Source organism: Uranotaenia lowii, chromosome 2, assembly GCF_029784155.1.
Source record: "Uranotaenia lowii strain MFRU-FL chromosome 2, ASM2978415v1, whole genome shotgun sequence".
Classification (NCBI taxonomy): domain Eukaryota; kingdom Metazoa; phylum Arthropoda; class Insecta; order Diptera; family Culicidae; genus Uranotaenia; species Uranotaenia lowii.
Window position 1 is genome coordinate 186,181,101 of NC_073692.1, and position 17,961 is coordinate 186,199,061.

General features: G+C 38.8%; 2 protein-coding genes across 2 annotated transcripts; both read left to right on the forward strand.

Moving 5' to 3' along the window:
- The first annotated feature begins 12,004 nt into the window (after window positions 1-12,004).
- On the forward strand, window positions 12,005-13,273 carry LOC129742174 (uncharacterized). Its single transcript, XM_055734034.1, has one exon. The coding sequence runs from the start codon at window positions 12,005-12,007 to the stop codon at window positions 13,271-13,273; it is 1,269 nt and encodes a 422-aa protein (XP_055590009.1).
- A 336-nt stretch (window positions 13,274-13,609) lies between these two features.
- On the forward strand, window positions 13,610-15,340 carry LOC129742175 (uncharacterized). Its single transcript, XM_055734036.1, has one exon. The coding sequence runs from the start codon at window positions 13,610-13,612 to the stop codon at window positions 15,338-15,340; it is 1,731 nt and encodes a 576-aa protein (XP_055590011.1).
- Window positions 15,341-17,961: the final 2,621 nt, after the last annotated feature.

A 17,961-nucleotide genomic window follows, 5' to 3' on the forward strand; every position in this document is an offset into this window, starting at 1 on the left:
GAATATGCTTTATCTTGAAGTTGTAGGGCTGCAATAGAAAAGCCCAGCCCTCTGCACGAGAACAAGCCCTTTTTCCCTGTTGATGTTTTCCGCCAAAAATATATTCTAGCGTTTTGTGGTCAGTAAAAATGGTAAAAACCGTGCCGAATAAGAAGTGATAAAACTTCTCCACCGCCCAGACAACTGCGAGGGCCTCACGCTGCGTTTGCGGGTACACCCTTTCAGCTTTAGTCAGACCCTTGGAAGCGAAACTTATGATCCTGGGAACGTTTTGCTTATTTCTTTGCGTGAGAACCGCTCCAAGCCCAACTGGCGAAGCATCCTCAAAAAGCTCAATTGAATCTTCTGGATCGAAGAATCCAAGCTGACGGACGGTGTTTGATAGTTCTAGTCTCAAATCGTTAAACGCTATCAACTGATCTTCCCCAAAAACCTCGACTTCTCCTCGCACAAATTTTCGTAAACCTTCGGTTCTCGTGGACATATTGGGGATGAAATGTCCCACAAAATTGATCAAACCCAAAAAGCTCCGCACTTCTTCTTTCGTTTTTGGAACTCTGAAGTTTTTTATAGCTGATATTTTTTCTTCTGAAGGGCTGATACCACTGGCACTAACCTTAAAACCCAAAATTTCTAGCTGATCCGTTCCGAACAAACATTTTTCTTTGTTCAATTTAGCGTTGTTTTCTCCTAAAACATGAAGAACTTCTTGCAAGCGAGAATTATGTTCATCTAGTGTTTTTCCCGAAACTATTATGTCGTCAATGTATACGATGATCACTCCCCAGGTAACCATTTAGCACTGTTTTAAGCCGCTTTACAGCCCTATAAAAGCACTTCAGTGCCTATAAGCCGTAAATATTGTTTTCAAATGCTAATAGGCACTGTAAGATTGAAGCCCTGAAATAGGCTGTATATTGGCATTAAAAGCCGTTCCTCAGAGCTTTCAAGCCCTGTATGATAGCTGTCATTACGAAGAGAGAAACAAAAAAGAAAATCAACTAGATTTTATAAAAAGAAGAGCTGTGAATTTATTTATTTTTCATCTTTTGGCTTAGGAGAAAAATAATGTAAGTATTACGTTGATTTCAATAACAACCGACCATAATTATTTTTGTAATTGACTCCACAGGTCATCGAAGCGCTCGATAGGAAAATGGAATGCTGTTGGTATTCTCCATAGAGGAGGATCAGATGCTAGGAAACATTATTCGATGACCGGCCGCAGCTGCAGAAAAGATAAGAGTTTGTCGGAATGAAACTACTGGAACCAGTTGTTCAGCCGACAAACTTTCTGTCTTAAAAGGCAGGAATATCAGCCAATTTGCCACCCAAGCTGCTGTTTTTAGACGAACAACAGCGAATTATGTGAAGTGAATGATTCAGAATGCTTTTTTTTAGAGAAATATTCCGAGTGACTTCTTCAATTCATGGATTTGATTAAATAAAAATCAGAACAACAGTAAAAGAATCAGTCTAGTTTCTTATTGCTTCATTTAAATGGGCCAAATTTCCAAACATTCCTGCGTTGATAGGATAGGCTATCAAGTAAAGTGGCCGATTAAATGCAGAGTGGGAAAAGTTATGAGTTCGATTCCAGTTTCTACACAAAAAAAAATCAAAGGTAATGAAAGTTGTGAGGAGAAGAGAGATAGAGGAATACCTCCGGAAAAAGACGAATGTGAACAAATGATATTTTTTCCTATTTTTCTTCTAGTGGGTTGTACCCACTGGATTAGTATTTTGACATTTCCTCACAGGCCGTATATTGGCCGAAATACACGCCAAAATCGGCTTTTGGACAGCCCTTAAGTCGAATATAGAGCTTATGAGGCTTTGTAAGCATGTTCTATATTCGACTATAAAGCTGAAGTAGGGCCAATTTTAACGGCTTAATGGTTACTTGGGCCTTCTATACCCGAAAGCATCTCCGTCATGATTCGCTGGAAAATTTCAGGCGCACAGTTGATGCCGAACATGAGCCTTTTATATCTCATTAGTCCCCTATTTGACATAAACGTCGTTATTGCTCTTGAATCCGGATGTAGCTCCACATGGTGGTAGGCGGAAGTTATATCTAGCTTGGAGAAAAACTTAGCGCCCCTTAGCTTATTTAAAAAGGTGTCTATTTTTGGAAGGGGGTAGTGCTCACGTTGTATTACCTCATTTGGATATTTCATGTTTACGCATAGTCTTATATCTCCTTTGGCTTTCGGTACAATGACCATCGGAGAAATCCATTCAGGGGGTCTTATAGCTGGCTCGATCACATCCTGTTCTAACATTTCTTGTATCTTCTTATCTACTAGCTGTTCTAGTGCAACAGGTATCCGCAGATAAGATATTTTTCGAGGAGGAATTTTGGGATCGACTGACAGTTTGACCTGAATGTTAGGGAACTTAGGAAAGCTTGCCAACTTTACTTCAACATTTTGAACATTTAGCCCTATTTTTTAAATTTTCAAATCCTCTGCCGTTCGCTTGCTAAGTAACGATTTTTGTGCTCCTTGAATAACGAAGAATTCCGAATAAATTTTGGGTTTATTTTCGTTTACGGTGACCCAAGCTTCAAAGCCACCTAGCACTTTCAAAGGCTGCTGACTAGCGTATGCAAGAAATTGCCTTTCACCCCCAATTCTTTTCTTAAAAATCTTCACATTATTTTTCAACAGCAACGACCATACATTTTCAGTTACTGTGTTGATTGCTGATCCCGAATCAATAAGAAACTGTACTGGGAAGCTATCAATCTTACAAATAATGTTTTCGTTGTCATATGATTTTTCCTATTAGGAAAAATGAAAAATAAAAAAAAATAATTATAGGGTCCAATTTTTGAACAAATCGATTTATTAGTTAACTAGGTTAGTTTTGTTTTAACCAATCAAATAGAAGATAAACATAAAAGATATTTTAAAAATACAACTACTGCGTTACTCTACCTTAGGAAATATTTCGCTTTCGTTCAGGTGGGCTGTATTGTATTCTTTACGCTGATTTTCGTTTACATGGTTGGTCTCACGTATTTATCGATCAAGAAGTAACGAGCTTTTGCGATTTGTTTCTTTTGAAAAACTTATTGAAAGCAGTGTCGATAGGACGCGTTATGAATAACTTTTACAAAATAGCCATTTTTTTTGTTCTTGATTAAAAATTGGCAAAACAAATTTCAAAATTACTTTTGATTACTGAAACAATCGAAAAGGTTTTTATGAAATAAAAATGCATCAGTTCACTTTTGTGAAGTGTCCGATATTTTTTATAAATAATCTAAACTTAACACAAACTAGGGATTCAAATATTTTAAAGGGGTTTCTACAGAAATAACAAACGCACGTCTGGTTCTGTTGGCAGTCAAGATTCAAGAGACTGATCATTTTTATTCAGTTTTTAATACAGAGTTCGCCAGCGAAGTCTTTGCTCTCTTATCGACTGTGTTCCCAGAAGGGGATTGACTATGATAATCGAAAAGCTTCTTAATCGACTACAACAACTCCTCCATCCTTTAGTAAAAACACAGCAATCCCTAGGAAAAATTACTTATTGAAAAGAAAATCTAGTTTGATAATCCTATTTACTTTTATCGATCGTATTCAAAATACATATATGCAAATATTTTGTTGAAATATCTATTCCACGGTAGCGAATCCTTTCAAAAGGTTTACAAACAATTATCAATCGAAATATCTGAATTCTTCTCTTCTATTACCTATTAAAGTTTACACTTAACACCATCCTCCTTCGAAATGATGAAGGTATCGGCCGTAGAATAGCTGCAGTCGTGGAAACTTCCGGAAACAAATTCTGTCTCTCCATCATCTAATAACTTCCGGCGATTATGATATGGAACAAATGATTGGTACAAAATCGCAAACGACCTGGAACAAATCGTGGGTTTGTTTCAACACAAAAAATCTCTTCTAAGGAAAAATGGGAAACCGTCCTATTTACCAGAGAGATCATACCAAAAGGACCTTCAACCACAGAGAACAGACGTACAAGCTATTTCACGAAACTTGTGTAAAATTTCCAACGAACATTTTAACCAATTTTTCCTTTTTAGCTTAGTCACCAGATGTCTCCAAATACACCAAAGAGAACTGTGAAAATTTGATTTGTAACTTTTGAACGGCGCAATAGATGACACTGTTTCAAGTCAATTTTCAACGTGTTTTTTGGGTGTCAGCATTTGAAATTTTACACAATTTTTTAAAGATTTTTTGTTCGAGCTTGTACGTCTGTTCTCTGTGCTTCAACTGACATGCAGTCAAAAAGAATCTGTCTCAAAGAATTAGTAAAACTTTAAAAAAAAAAAATAAACACATTGCTTCATAAAATTACACTTTTTTATTATCCACTGTTAGTACATTTATAACAGACCATTAATGTATTTAAGGCTGAACTTTTAAATTAAAAATTCACCATATTATGTGAGAAAATAGATGCTTAGTTGTGGGTGTAGATGATCAAAATAGTTTTGGTTTAAAATGAAAGTATGAAGTTTTATTTCATCAGTTTTCACACGTTTATCTGTGCTCCACCTGCGCTTAGTGAAAAAAAAAACGCTTAAGATCATAATTCTGATCAGTCTGCAGAAGTTTAAAGTTGATGGAAAACAAGACAAATTAAATTTAAATCCATAATTGTAACTAAATCAACACATTTAGTGAAACACAAAATTTGTTTTACTATCAGATTCTCAATCATTTTTCAAATTAGCTAAACAGCCGTTTCAACTGAAGGTATGGCATCTGAAAATCCATTATTTCCTTAAAGCTACTGACATAAAACAAAAGTCAAATTGCTTAAATCAAACTTCAAAACAACAAACCGATTCAACCTTTGGTGTTTTTCCTTTTTAAACATGGAATTTAAAATATAATCACAAGAAATACACGGATTCAGACACATCGTCAAATATGTTTTGTTTTTAAATATCTTTAGAAATTTAAAGCAGAAACACGAATTCAAAAATTTATAACTGATCGAGAAAATGAGGCATAAAATCATCAAAGATATTTAAACAAAAATGTGTAACTGCAAAACCTCATTAGCCGAAAAAAACAACATCACATACCTGAGCAACAAAAGCGAAAAAAAAATCCATCTCCAAAACAACAACAAATAACCTGCATGCAAAACAGCAATAAAAGCATTTCCGGCATTTCCAGGTCACAATGACGACTCATCGGCTAAACTTATTCAGGATTCCAAAACGTGGGCTTAATTCCTTTCTTTTTTTTCGAGAAAATCACACAGTTATCACTTTTTGATGTAAAAATTGCTCGCATTTCCAAAACAAAACCGAAAGAATAAAGCCTAGTCCACACTAGGCAACATGGACTGCGATTTCGGTTGCTGAGACTTGTTTATGTTTACATCTTGGTTGCTGAAGGTCTCCCATACTTGTCAGGAGACTTGAGACGAGACGAGATGCAAATGTAAACAAAAACAAGTCTCAGCAACCAAAATTGCAGTCCAAGTTGCCTAGTGTGGACTAGGCTTAATGCGCGCCAAGCTTACCACCGCTACATCTTCAGAAACTCACCACGCTTCAATTCAATCAGTGACGTTTGTTTAGAAGTTGAGTGCGTACACGGTAACGAAAGTTACACTAATCTGTATAAAAATTCATACAGTTTCAAGAAAACTGTCTCCACTTAGTTTTAAGTTTGGGTGCTTTACGCAGAGCGTGAGCAAAAAGCTTTTATACATTCGAAAGCTTTCAGCCTGTTAGTCAATTCTGTATATTTTGACATGGGGATGCCCATGCATTTTTCTGCAAAAGTAAAGTTAAAGGAATTTCTTGAAAAAAAAATCTCTTTTCGAAAATTATTTCTTTATTTCGTACAAGTTCTTCAGTATGTAGCATATACAGTATAGTCACTGACCACACTGACATGACACTTAAAACAAAAATTCAACCATTTTCTGTCTAATTTTTTGTTGTCAGATTTTGCAGGTTCGCAATACCGACGGCAGGTGGCGAACCGGAAAAATTTGACAAAAAATGCCCTGTAGGAAAAATGGTCCTGTTTAGCCCGATTTTATCATAGAAATTGCGTGTTTTATTTTTAAAGTTGGGTGACATTTCCTATCTGGGATAGCATTTCTTCAAATCGATCGACACGCACTCTGGAATCGACATTGCGTACTGTTGGAAAAATTATCCAGAAAACGAAATCGAGTGTCCAGTCAGTATGGTCAGTGGTATAGTTTAAACTCCATTTTTTTCAAATTTAATTTAATCTCGTTCGATCGCTGACGATTCTCATGGAAAAAAGGCGGAATGGGACAAACGCACATATAACCAGCTCCGCATTCCATACCACCCCGGATGTGGCCACATTGCATCCGCGAGGAAAGGGCTTCCTCACAACCGCCACCTCGGACAGTTTCCAGAGCATCTGATAGAGAATATTTCTCCCGAGCCGTTCTCGAAGCTGAACACTCAGCACACCCAGGTTTCGTTATCGAATGCAGTAGGGCCACTAAAAAAATAACAACAGTTATAATTTGTTCATCAGAATTGAATTACAAATACGTGCCTGCCAAGCCCTAATTGGCGCATATTAAAAAATGATGCTGCTTTGCGATACTTTTCGTAGGAATATTTTCGTTTCAAACGTAATCCACTCGGGTAAGCCTGATTCCTGATTACCCAGAGAAGAAATGGGTTCCGTCGGGGTCCGGATGTTCTGAAAGTCTTTTTGATCTTATCTAGTTTGCCTTTCAACATAAACTAATCGTATATGCCATTTTCCAACTGCTAAAGAAAAAAATAAGTAATCAAGTTTCCGTCGGATTTTTTTCATTCTTTAACTTTACCTGATCGGCTCATGGGTGTGAAGTTTTTCCTGCCTCTCCTCTGTGGTGAATGACACCCTCATCGTTTCCGGGTCAGAGTTCTCCAACAAATTTCGAGTTTGTTCCATTATTTTTACGTTCACTTCCTTTGTTCTCTTAAGGATCTTCGGATGATTTGCATCGGGATTTCGGGAGCCAGTATTTCGACAGCGGCTGATCCTATTTGCCTCTCTATATTCGGTCCAACTTGCTTCCATGGATTTCGATTACTAACCGGGAAGTCTATTCCTGTTCTGGGAATTTTCGTTCACCGTTCTACAGAAGAATTTTTTTTTAGCATTTTGAAGTAAACAGAAATTCTCAATACTTACCTGCCAATTCCCGAAGCACAAACGGACATAACCGATAAATTCTGCAAACGAAAATTCATAAATTTACAGGCTTTTTTAGTTAAAACTTTTTTATAGTTTCTTCACCACCGTCAAAAAGATTACATTTTTCCTCCACCTGAACTAATAATTAATTGTAACGGACAGGCAGCGTAATAAATTTCAAATTAGTTTCCTTTTTTCGCTGCGCCATCCCTTCTAATAAAATTCCAACAACAGCAAACTTTTTATACAGAGCTGCGTAATCGAGTTTTACTTCACATTTGTATATTTCCAACTCAAATCTACTCAAAATTGAATTGGGGATATACAAATTTTGAGCATCAATCGATTAGTCTCAATGAATGTGTATTCTCAACACATTTAATGAATAACTCAATTTTTCCGTGTAATGATGATCATCTATGAGTGCCGCGCCGTGTCGCTCAATGACCGTGCTACCAGGAGATTTGGCGAAACAAAAGCTATTTGCGGAACTCATCACTTGAAATACTGCTGACAAAAAATGAAATAAAAGAATATAAAGAAAATGCAGCAGACTAAAAACATGGAGAAAAAAATGGACTTGAAAATTGCACAACTTTTCATAAAACAAAATTCATCGTAGTGAAAAAAGAAAAATCACAATGTATGTGCTCAAAAAATAATACAAGTATAAAAATGACGCTGTGCGAAGTGAAAAAGAGAAACTTCTATTAAAACGGCGTTTGCCAGCAATAGCAGCAACTCTTCTAAAACTTCTTATCACAACCACACATACTTACGGCTGTTCAAAAAAAAAATCGCAACTTAATATTTGAACATATACCGTTCCACTTGCTCCTGCTCCAACAAATTAAAATCCTCCTCGTCGCCATTTGAAGTGTCCGATATTTTTTATAAATAATCTAAACTTAACACAAACTAGGGATTCAAATATTTTAAAGGGGTTTCTACAGAAATAACAAACGCACGTCTGGTTCTGTTGGCAGTCAAGATTCAAGAGACTGATCATTTTTATTCAGTTTTTAATACAGAGTTCGCCAGCGAAGTCTTTGCTCTCTTATCGACTGTGTTCCCAGAAGGGGATTGACTATGATAATCGAAAAGCTTCTTAATCGACTACAACATTTTTGTTGTGGAGCCCACTGTGACTGATCAGTAGTTGATGAGAAGTGAGATCCTGTGACATCTTAGAACAGTGTTGCCGCAGCTGCGTCCCATACTAAACGAATCTTTTCCGGTTTTTTGGGGTTACGCACTACACCAAGCGGTAAATACCAAACCTGATCGGGGCGAGTTTCAGTCAGTTCTTGGTTGGTTATTTTATGGGCATATCCTTGGTCCAGATAGTTTTTAATTTGATCTTTTACAATTTTATATAACTGGGGATCCTTCTCCATTTTTTTATGCAAACTTATTTCTCTGCGTACTGCAGTAGCAAAGGAATTGGGAAAACTACGATATTGGTATTTCCACAATAAACCTGTTTCAAACCGGTTGCCTATGCGCCTCGTTGTTTCCTTCAGCGTTTTCAAAGCCCCATTTTCTACGCTATTATCCGATCGTTTTACAATCAGAGATTCTTCTATCCCGAAAAACTGACCAATCATTCCGTGCAGTTCTTGGTTCGATGTATGCTGGTCAATATGAACATGCAGACGCTCTACCTGGTCCGGGGTACTCAACTGTTTGCCATAAACGCTCCAGCCCAAACGAGTTTTTACAGCGACTAACTCGTTGTTACGACCTTCTCTGGTGGCCAAGGGTGCCAACAGTCGAACTTGATCAATTCCAACAATAATCCCAGGAGAAGCACTGGAATAGCTGCGCAAAGGAAGTCCTTTGAGATGAGAATACGATTTCTGTACGGTTTGATAATCGAACGATTGTTCCGGAAGTTTCAATTCTGGTACTGTCCTCACGTTGTCCATTTTAAACATTTTGTCTGATCCCTGGGCGGAAATCCACAAGGAAATTCGCTCCGACTTCTTTTCTTCGCGAGATATATCTCCAGTCCACGATAACCAAAGCGGATCTACTTTCCCGGTGACACCAAGTTTATCAGGAATCCAAGATTCAATCATGGTGGCTGACGATCCATCGTCCAGGAAGGCGTATGTTTCTATTTTCTCCTCACCATAGTGTATCTCAACCGGCAGATATCGGAAGAGAGCACACGAAGTTATAGAATGATGGTTGTGATATGCAGTTTCTCTTTGAACCTGGGTTTCTGGGGCATTAGGATTACTGGGGCTACTAGGGGTTCCTGGGTGCAGTAAACTATGGTGTCGTACTCTACAACCCTCAATGCCACACTCTCTGGTAGAACGACAAGGCCATCTTCTGTGGGGTATGAGACAAATTCTGCACATTCCCTTCTGCTTGACAACTGTAAACCTCCCATTCAGATCGAGAGCTTTAAATTGACTGCAGTTTGCCACCTCGTGATTAGGATTGGAACAATAAACGCAAAGCTTGTTTATTGCTGGTCTGGAGTCTGACACATCCTCGGATTCTCGATCTTCCACATGTACATTAATTCTTTGTTTCTCACGAACAGATTTTCCAGATTTTTCGGAGTTAAGAGCAGCTTTTTTCGGTAGAACCACGTCCGCTGTGACGACAACTAGTTCAGTCATAAAGGTGCTGAAGGTTTCTAGGTTGACCACCGTATTCTGTCGCTTGAAACGTGACCATTCTATTTGCAGCTGTGTTGGGAGTTTTTCAACGAGTTCTATCAGCAACGTTGAATCAAATAAATGTTCTCTCAATTGAGCAGTTGTCAAGTAATCTACCGCATTTTTCACCGCCAGGCCAAATGTTATAATCGATTGTAAGTTTTCATGTTTGGGTGGCGGTAAAGCGCGAAGTTGTTGTAGCATTGTGTACAGCAAAATCTCCGGTTGCCCAAAAAGCATTTTTAGAGTTTGTATAATTTCGGGAACTGCTGCTGGGAATTGTAGTTTACTCTTGACCGCGTCCAAGGCCTGACCTTTCAGGCAGCGTTGAAGTCTTGCTAAATTTTCCTCATGTGTAAATCCACATGAGTCGGAGCTGTTCTTGAAAGACCAATAAAATAAGGGCCAATCCTGCGGATGTCCCGAGAAATTGGGAAGCTCTCGTTGTATTACTTGACGTGCTGCCAGTTGTTTATTTGACGGACCGGTAAAATCTTCCCTTGTTATCACCGGTGAATGGGGAAGTGGACCTTGATTATTCAACCTTGTCTGTGTCGGAACTTTCTGTGGCTCAACAGGTAACGCCCAGTTATTTTGCAACGGTGGAGAAATTGTATATGGAGGGAGCGAACCTTGTACTTCTTGCCCCGTTGGCAGTAAACTTGAGGCAATTGTTGTAATTGGCACGGAAGATAAGGGGTCCACAACCCAAGTAACTTTGGGGGGATTGCGCATGGCAGCGGCATAAGGATTAGCCACTCCTTCGAATATTGTACTACAGAAGATACTAAAAGCGACTGAGTAGCCAAAACTACAGTTTAAAGTTTCTGTCTGCCTACAATCGTGAGTTGGAAAAGGGTCGTAGTTTAGAAACACTGGAACACCAATAATGTACGGTAAACTGCAGGTTTAAAATTAGAATTAAACTAACTTTCTTTATATGTTTTAGTTTGAAGCATCAGCTATTAAAATTTGTGTTTCATTCACCCCTTCGACCTCCCCAACAATTTTGTTCGTTAATTTGGCTGCTTTTCAGTTCTCTTTAAAACACAGTAGTTTTGAATAATTTCATAAATTTTCCAATTATTGCCATACCTTTTCTGAAGCATAGGGGAGATAAGGGCATATATGGCCACCTTAAGGAAAACGCTTATTTAACCATAGAAAATAGCTATAATATGGAGGTTACATTATTGTTTCGTGTTCAGACACTTGAAAAGCCTATTGTTCAGTTTTACTCTTACTTTGTAATAAATACATATAGTAACCCTAACCCACGTAGCTTAACGAATTATTCATTCTATGACGCCAACACTGTTTAGTCAGTCTTACATCCGGTTTGCTTTCTAACTTCACTTCTTGTACAGCCAGTGACCAGTGTGGACGGTTCAAGTGTTAACATAGAAAGTGGTCCTTCGAATCGGATACAATTTTTCGGTAAATTTTTAACATTTATTTTTTTTTTCCAATTAGCTTTTAGGTCAATGATGGAAATAGAACTGGATATTGTGGTTCAATACTACTGTTAACTTTGACATTGGGTCAAAGAATAAAACACTTTGCCTTAACTCTTTGATATTGGGTCAAAGAATCAAATCTTTGATATTGGGTCAAAGAATCAAATCTTTGATATTGGGTCGAAGATTAATACCTTTGATATTGGGTCAAAGTGTAATAAACCGCAAACAACTCGACATTGGGTCGGTTAAAGTTGAACGGTTTTCAAATCCGAATACCAAAGCTGATATTGGGTCGGCTCGGAATGCTTTGCAATGTACAATCACATTTTCCAACATGGCGTTAGATGGCCGTTTCGGAGCAAGGGGGAATGAATTTTCATAGATACCAAAAAGAAATCAATTTACATCAATATGGCGTCAACTGGCCCTACATTGGGCGAAGCGGAATGAAATGAAGATGAATTAACCACATCGTAAATTCATCTTAACGAATTGCCTTGCTCGGCTAAATTTGAACGAAAAATAAATTCATGACATAATCGTAGTAAGCATTTCCGTTACCTAGCAACCGACGACCCGCATGGCCACGTCCGTTCAGAATCTCTCATCATTGATCGTCAGAGCAAGAAAGAATAATTTACGTTTTTTCTTCGAAACAAGCTAATGTTTTCTTGAATAATTTCCAGTCATGTCCGACAATACTGAGCCACAGGTGACTTCTGAGGAACATGGAGAGGACATATTTGCGGAAATGGTCGATGATGATTTGGTAGAGGTGCTCCCACCTGAAATAAATAAGCTCATCGTCAAGCGTAATCATTCTGGGAACAGGATCATTCAGATAATTGATAGCATCAACACATTCCAGAATGATGTGGTTATGCTAGAAACAAGGCGCGACATGCTGAAGCAATGCTATAGAACTTTTGATGCCCTGCAAAGTTCTTTGGAGCAGTCTGTTCCTGATGAGATGGCATCGAGAGATAGCATTGAATTGAAATACATAGCCGGATTGGCAGCTCTCGAAAAAATTATTACGATGCAGAAAGCAACCGCACCGAGTTCAGTCCAACGGGATTCGGTAAGATTACCAACAATCGACTTGCCAACATTTTCAGGAGCGAATGACCAGTGGTTGGAATGGGTGGATAAATTTAATTCGCTTATCCACAATAGAACGTTGCCCACTATTCAAAAATTTGAATACTTAAAAGTATCACTCAGAGGGCCAGCCTTGGGAATAGTCGATTCCCTACCAACTACCGAAGGCAATTATCAAATAGCTTATGACCTTCTGTTCCGTAGATACAATAATCCGAAGCTATTAGTACAGCAACATATCAGGGAATTATTCGAACTGAAACCCATGGATATTGAATCAGCGTCTGGGCTCCGAGAGCTCTTCGATAGAGCCAGAAAACATTTACGCTGTTTGGAAACTTTAGCCCAACCGGTACATACGTGGGATGCCATGTTGATACATTTGGTAGCGAACAAACTAGACTCAGCCACACGACGACAATGGGAAACGGCTGCATCTGGCATTGCACCACCCACATATGAACAGCTTGAGAATTTCGTTTTGGATCGTTGTCAAGTGATTGATGCTATGCCAATCAAACGTAAGACAACCGTTGACCATTCGAATGTTCCTCCGAAACGCGTAAAACCGGAAACAAGATCGTTTGTAGTCAAATCGGCACAGGACAACAAATGTGCAGCATGTAGTGGTTACCATTTTGTGGGTGTCTTTGACAAGTACAGGACCAAATCTGTTGAAGAAAAGTTTCGGTTAGTCAAACGAGTCGGATTATGCTTCAATTGTCTTTCATCTAATCACACAGCAGAAAAATGCCGAGGAGGCTTATGCAGAAAGTGCAAAGGACGGCATCACACATCATTGCACCGGGATACTACCCGTCATTCGAATGGAAATTCAAATATCAAACGTGAGTAAATTACAATTGTTTACATTAGAGAGAAATGTTTCATTAAATTGTTTGAATAAAAAATTTTAGAAAAGAGAAACATGTGTTCTGAATCAGCCCTCTGCCTCATACCAACTGCGTCGGTTCTCGTACGATCAAAAAGAAGGTTTTTGGCATGTCGAGTGTTACTGGATTCTGGATCTCAGTCTAACTTCGTTACACAGTCGTTCGTAAAACGAGCCGGTTTACTCACTCAATCTATTAGTATCAACGTTAGAGGCTTTGGAAACCTAACCAAGACAATCAGAGAGAAAGTAACGGTACAGGTGAAAGCTAGAACGTCTGTGTTTCAACGAACTGTTACAATGCTAGTTACGGATTGCATAGCGGATCCAGTGCCCAATACTGATATCAATGTTGATAACTGGCTTATCCCTGATGTAACATTAGCAGACCCGGAGTTTCATCTTTCCAGACCAGTCGACATGTTGTTAGGAGTCACAGTGTTAATGGAAATTTTGAAAAGTGGAAGTCATCAAATTAGCCCCCATTTACCACACTTACAAAACACCCAGTTTGGATGGATTGTGGGTGGATCTGTGACGAAAATGAATGAAACTAACAAGATTAATCAATTCATTAACGAGAGCACGCAAAATTATCTATCACGAACATGGAGTGAAGAAGAAAATAAATCGGAGCTACTGTTTCAAGAAACTACTACCAGAGACCACACAGGCAGATTCATCATAAGGCTTCCACTTAAGGACAACTATAATCAGTTAGGAGAGTCCAGGAACTTAGCGTTGAATAGATTTCTTAAATTGGAACTTCGTTTTGAAAAAGACCCAGTCTTGCACAAACAATACAACGAATTTATGTACAACTACCTGGAAATGGGTCACATGGAAATGGTTCCGAACAATGATCTGAACCTCGATCAACCTCATTTTTATTTTCCTCATCACCCAGTTTTGAGACCCGATAGCTCTTCCACTAAATTGAGGACAGTGTTCAATGGATCTGCCTCAACATCTAGTGGATTGTCCCTCAACGACGTTCTGCTTACTGGACCCACGATACAGAAAGACATTTTTGATATATTGCTCAGGTTTCGGTGCCATAAATATGTTCTCACTGGTGACATTCAGAAGATGTTTCGGCAAATAATGGTGCACAGTGATGATCGCAACTTTCAATTAATTTTATGGCGTTTCTCTACAGAGGAAGCAGTTCAGACATATCGGCTCAACACCGTTACATATGGAACATGTTCAGCTTCTTTCATCGCTGCTCGATGTCTGCACCAGTTGGGTATTGAGTTTCAACAGAGGTACCCGGAAGCAGGCAAAATTGTATTGAACGATTTTTATATGGATGACGTTGTAACTGGTCATGAGGACAAAGTTAAATTGTTGAGGCTTAAACAAGAGTTGGAAGTTATCCTCACGAGTGCCGGATTTGAGTTACATAAATGGAAATCCAATGAGAAATCAATTGTCTCAAACAGCGGGGAAGACGAAGTTTCCAAAATATTAGGCATTCTTTGGAACACAGGCAGCGATTCCATTAGTTTTGGTACCCAAATCGATCAGCAGGCCGGTACAACAAAACGCAACATTCTCTCGGAGGTTCAAAAAATCTTTGATCCTCTTGGAATCGTCAGTCCAATCGTTATCCTGGGAAAGATAATAATGCAGGATATATGGTCAGTTAAAATTAATTGGGACGATGAACTACCAGTACACATAATTAGCGAATGGAAACGTTTTTGCAACCAATTGAAAGAATTAGAGCGCATTGAGTTTCCTAGACACGTTCGCTCTCAAGGTAAAATTGTTGAAATTCACGGGTTTTCTGATGCTGCAAAACGTGCTTACGGGGCTGCCGTTTACATTCGTACTGTGAATGGAGACGATAAAGTCAGCGTAAGTTTGCTCTGTGCAAAATCGCGTGTTACACCTACAAGGGAAAGTGGAAATTTAGATGATATGACTATTCCTAGAATGGAATTGAGAGCAGCTTCCCTGATGGTGGAGCTTACGACTAAGGTCATCGAATCCTTGTCAATTCCTATCGATGGAGTTCATTATTGATCTGATTCCATGGTAACCCTTGAATGGATACGTAGCCCGAACAAAATAAGACCTGCCTTTATAAGTAATCGAGTTAAGGTAATTCATGAAAAGACGGAAATGAAATCCTGGCACCATGTGCGTTCCAAAGATAATCCGGCGGATTTAATATCGAGAGGAACATCGGCACGGAAACTTCTTACTTGCACCAATTGGTGGCACGGTCCATCCTTTCTAACAGAACATAACGGACTTTGGCAACCGGAATGCACGGAAACTGTGGTAAGCATGGTAACAACTGAGGAAATGGAAACAAAAAATGCTGATGCACATCTTGAAGTTATTGAAAACACTTCAAGTGTAAGCAAGCTTCAAAGAATAATAGCTTACTGCCTGAGATTCGTTCATAATTGTCAACCGAAAAAAGCCGAGCGTATCAACGGTCAGCTATCTCTTGAAGAGGTTAGTAATAAGAAACAAATTGTAACGGACCATGATAGTAATTTTAAATTTTAGATTCGAGGTGCTCACCGAAAGATTATTTTCTTAACACAATGGAGATACTACGGAGAGGAATTGTCATGTCTTACTACGAACAAGCCTATTATAAGTAGCAGCCCTTTACTTACTCTTAATCCCTTTATTGGCAGCGATGGATTGATGCGCGTAGGAGGTCGCATTCAAGCAGCTGGCGTTTCATACGATCAACAGCATCCGATAATTTTACCTACCAAATCAAATCTGGCGCTTATAATAATTCGTAACTACCACATTGTTAATCTTCATGTGGGTGTTCAATCGCTTCTCTATTCGTTAAGGTTAAAGTACTGGATCCCTAAAGGAAGAAGCCTTATACGAAAAATAGTTCACCAATGTGTCTCTTGCTTTCGTCAAAACCCAAAATCGGTTTCGCAAATAATGGGAGAAATCCCAGAAGTACGTTTGAACCCTGGAAGACCTTTTAAAGAATGCGGTGTTGATTTTGGTGGACCGTTTACGGCCAAAGAAAACTTCGTTAGAACTCAAAAAACACTCAAAGTGTATGTAGCCTTGTTTGTTTGTCTACGTACTAGAGCGATTCACCTGGAGTTGGTGAGCAGCTTAACCAGTTCTGCTTTTATAGCTGCCTTAAGAAGATTTTCGGGGGTACGAGGTAGAAGTGCGGTTATATATTGTGACAACGCTACCAACTTCACGGGTTCTAAAAATGAACTGAAGCAGTTAACTAACAATTTTAAAAACCAAGTAGAGCCAGAAGTTCAAAAATTCTGTACAATGGAAGGTATCAATTGGAAATTTATTCCACCGAGATCGCCTTCATTTGGAGGTATATGGGAAGCGGGTATCAAAAGTGTCAAATCTCATATGCGCCGAATACTTGGATCAACGATACCTACATATGAAGAATTGCTAACGTTGTTTAAACAAATTGAAGGATGCTTGAACTCCCGGCCTATATCACCTATGTCAACACATCATGATGATCCAATTCCGTTAACCCCGGGTCATTTTCTAATAGGTGAACCAATCACTGCATTACCGGATGACGTGGACGTGTCCAGCTCAAAGAAAACCCTTTGCCGGTTCGAACAAGTGCAGAAGAATGTACATCTGTTCTGGAAAAGATGGCAAAAAGAATATTTGAATAATTTACAACAACGTGCGAAAAAATTATCGAAGGTTAAACCCGACCTCCTTATCGGAAAATTGTGTTTGGTAAAAGAGGACAATCTTCCTCCATGCGTTTGGATTACAGGTCGAGTTAAAGCCACACATCCGGGACCGGATGGGAGAGTGAGAGTGGTCACTTTAAAAACAATTAAGGGAGAAATTAAAAGATCCGTTGCCAAACTTTGTCCACTACCTATTGAATAACTCTTTCGGCGGGGGGAGTATGTTCAGTTTTACTCTTACTTTGTAATAAATACATATAGTAACCCTAACCCACGTAGCTTAACGAATTATTCATTCTATGACGCCAACACTGTTTAGTCAGTCTTACATCCGGTTTGCTTTCTAACTTCACTTCTTGTACAGCCAGTGACCAGTGTGGACGGTTCAAGTGTTAACACCTATTTCCTAACTGACTGAAACTTGAAAAACTAGATTAAAACGTTACAAAATGCATTTTAAAAAATTTTGTCAACAGCTGAAAACCAGCCACTGAGGGGCATAATGAGAACCCCCCCCTGGGGCAGTATAAGCACCATTAATCAGGGCACGATGAGCGTTTTCTGCCGGGGAATCTAGCAGCGAATTCAACTCAATGAAGTCAGGTGAATCGTAGATTCATCAAACAAAGCAATAGCAAAATAATCTAGGTCTGTTTGTAGAATACAAACAATTCACACACGCTCATACATTATGTTTCTGGTGCTTTGTTTGGCGGATGATGCTACTAGCCGTATAATGTAACAATAAAAAAAATCGATCGTGAATTGTAAATGGAAAAAAATCACCTCGAACAGAAATCGAACTCTACTCATTTGATTACCTCTCCGACACCTTACCAATAGGCTAAATCGTCGAATGTAAACTATCAGCTCAATCAAGATTTCAAAATTCTTTTCGGTTTCGATGCAGAAAGTTGAACTAAAAATCAATCAATAAAAAGGTAGTTTTTATTTCAGTGTGGTGTGAAA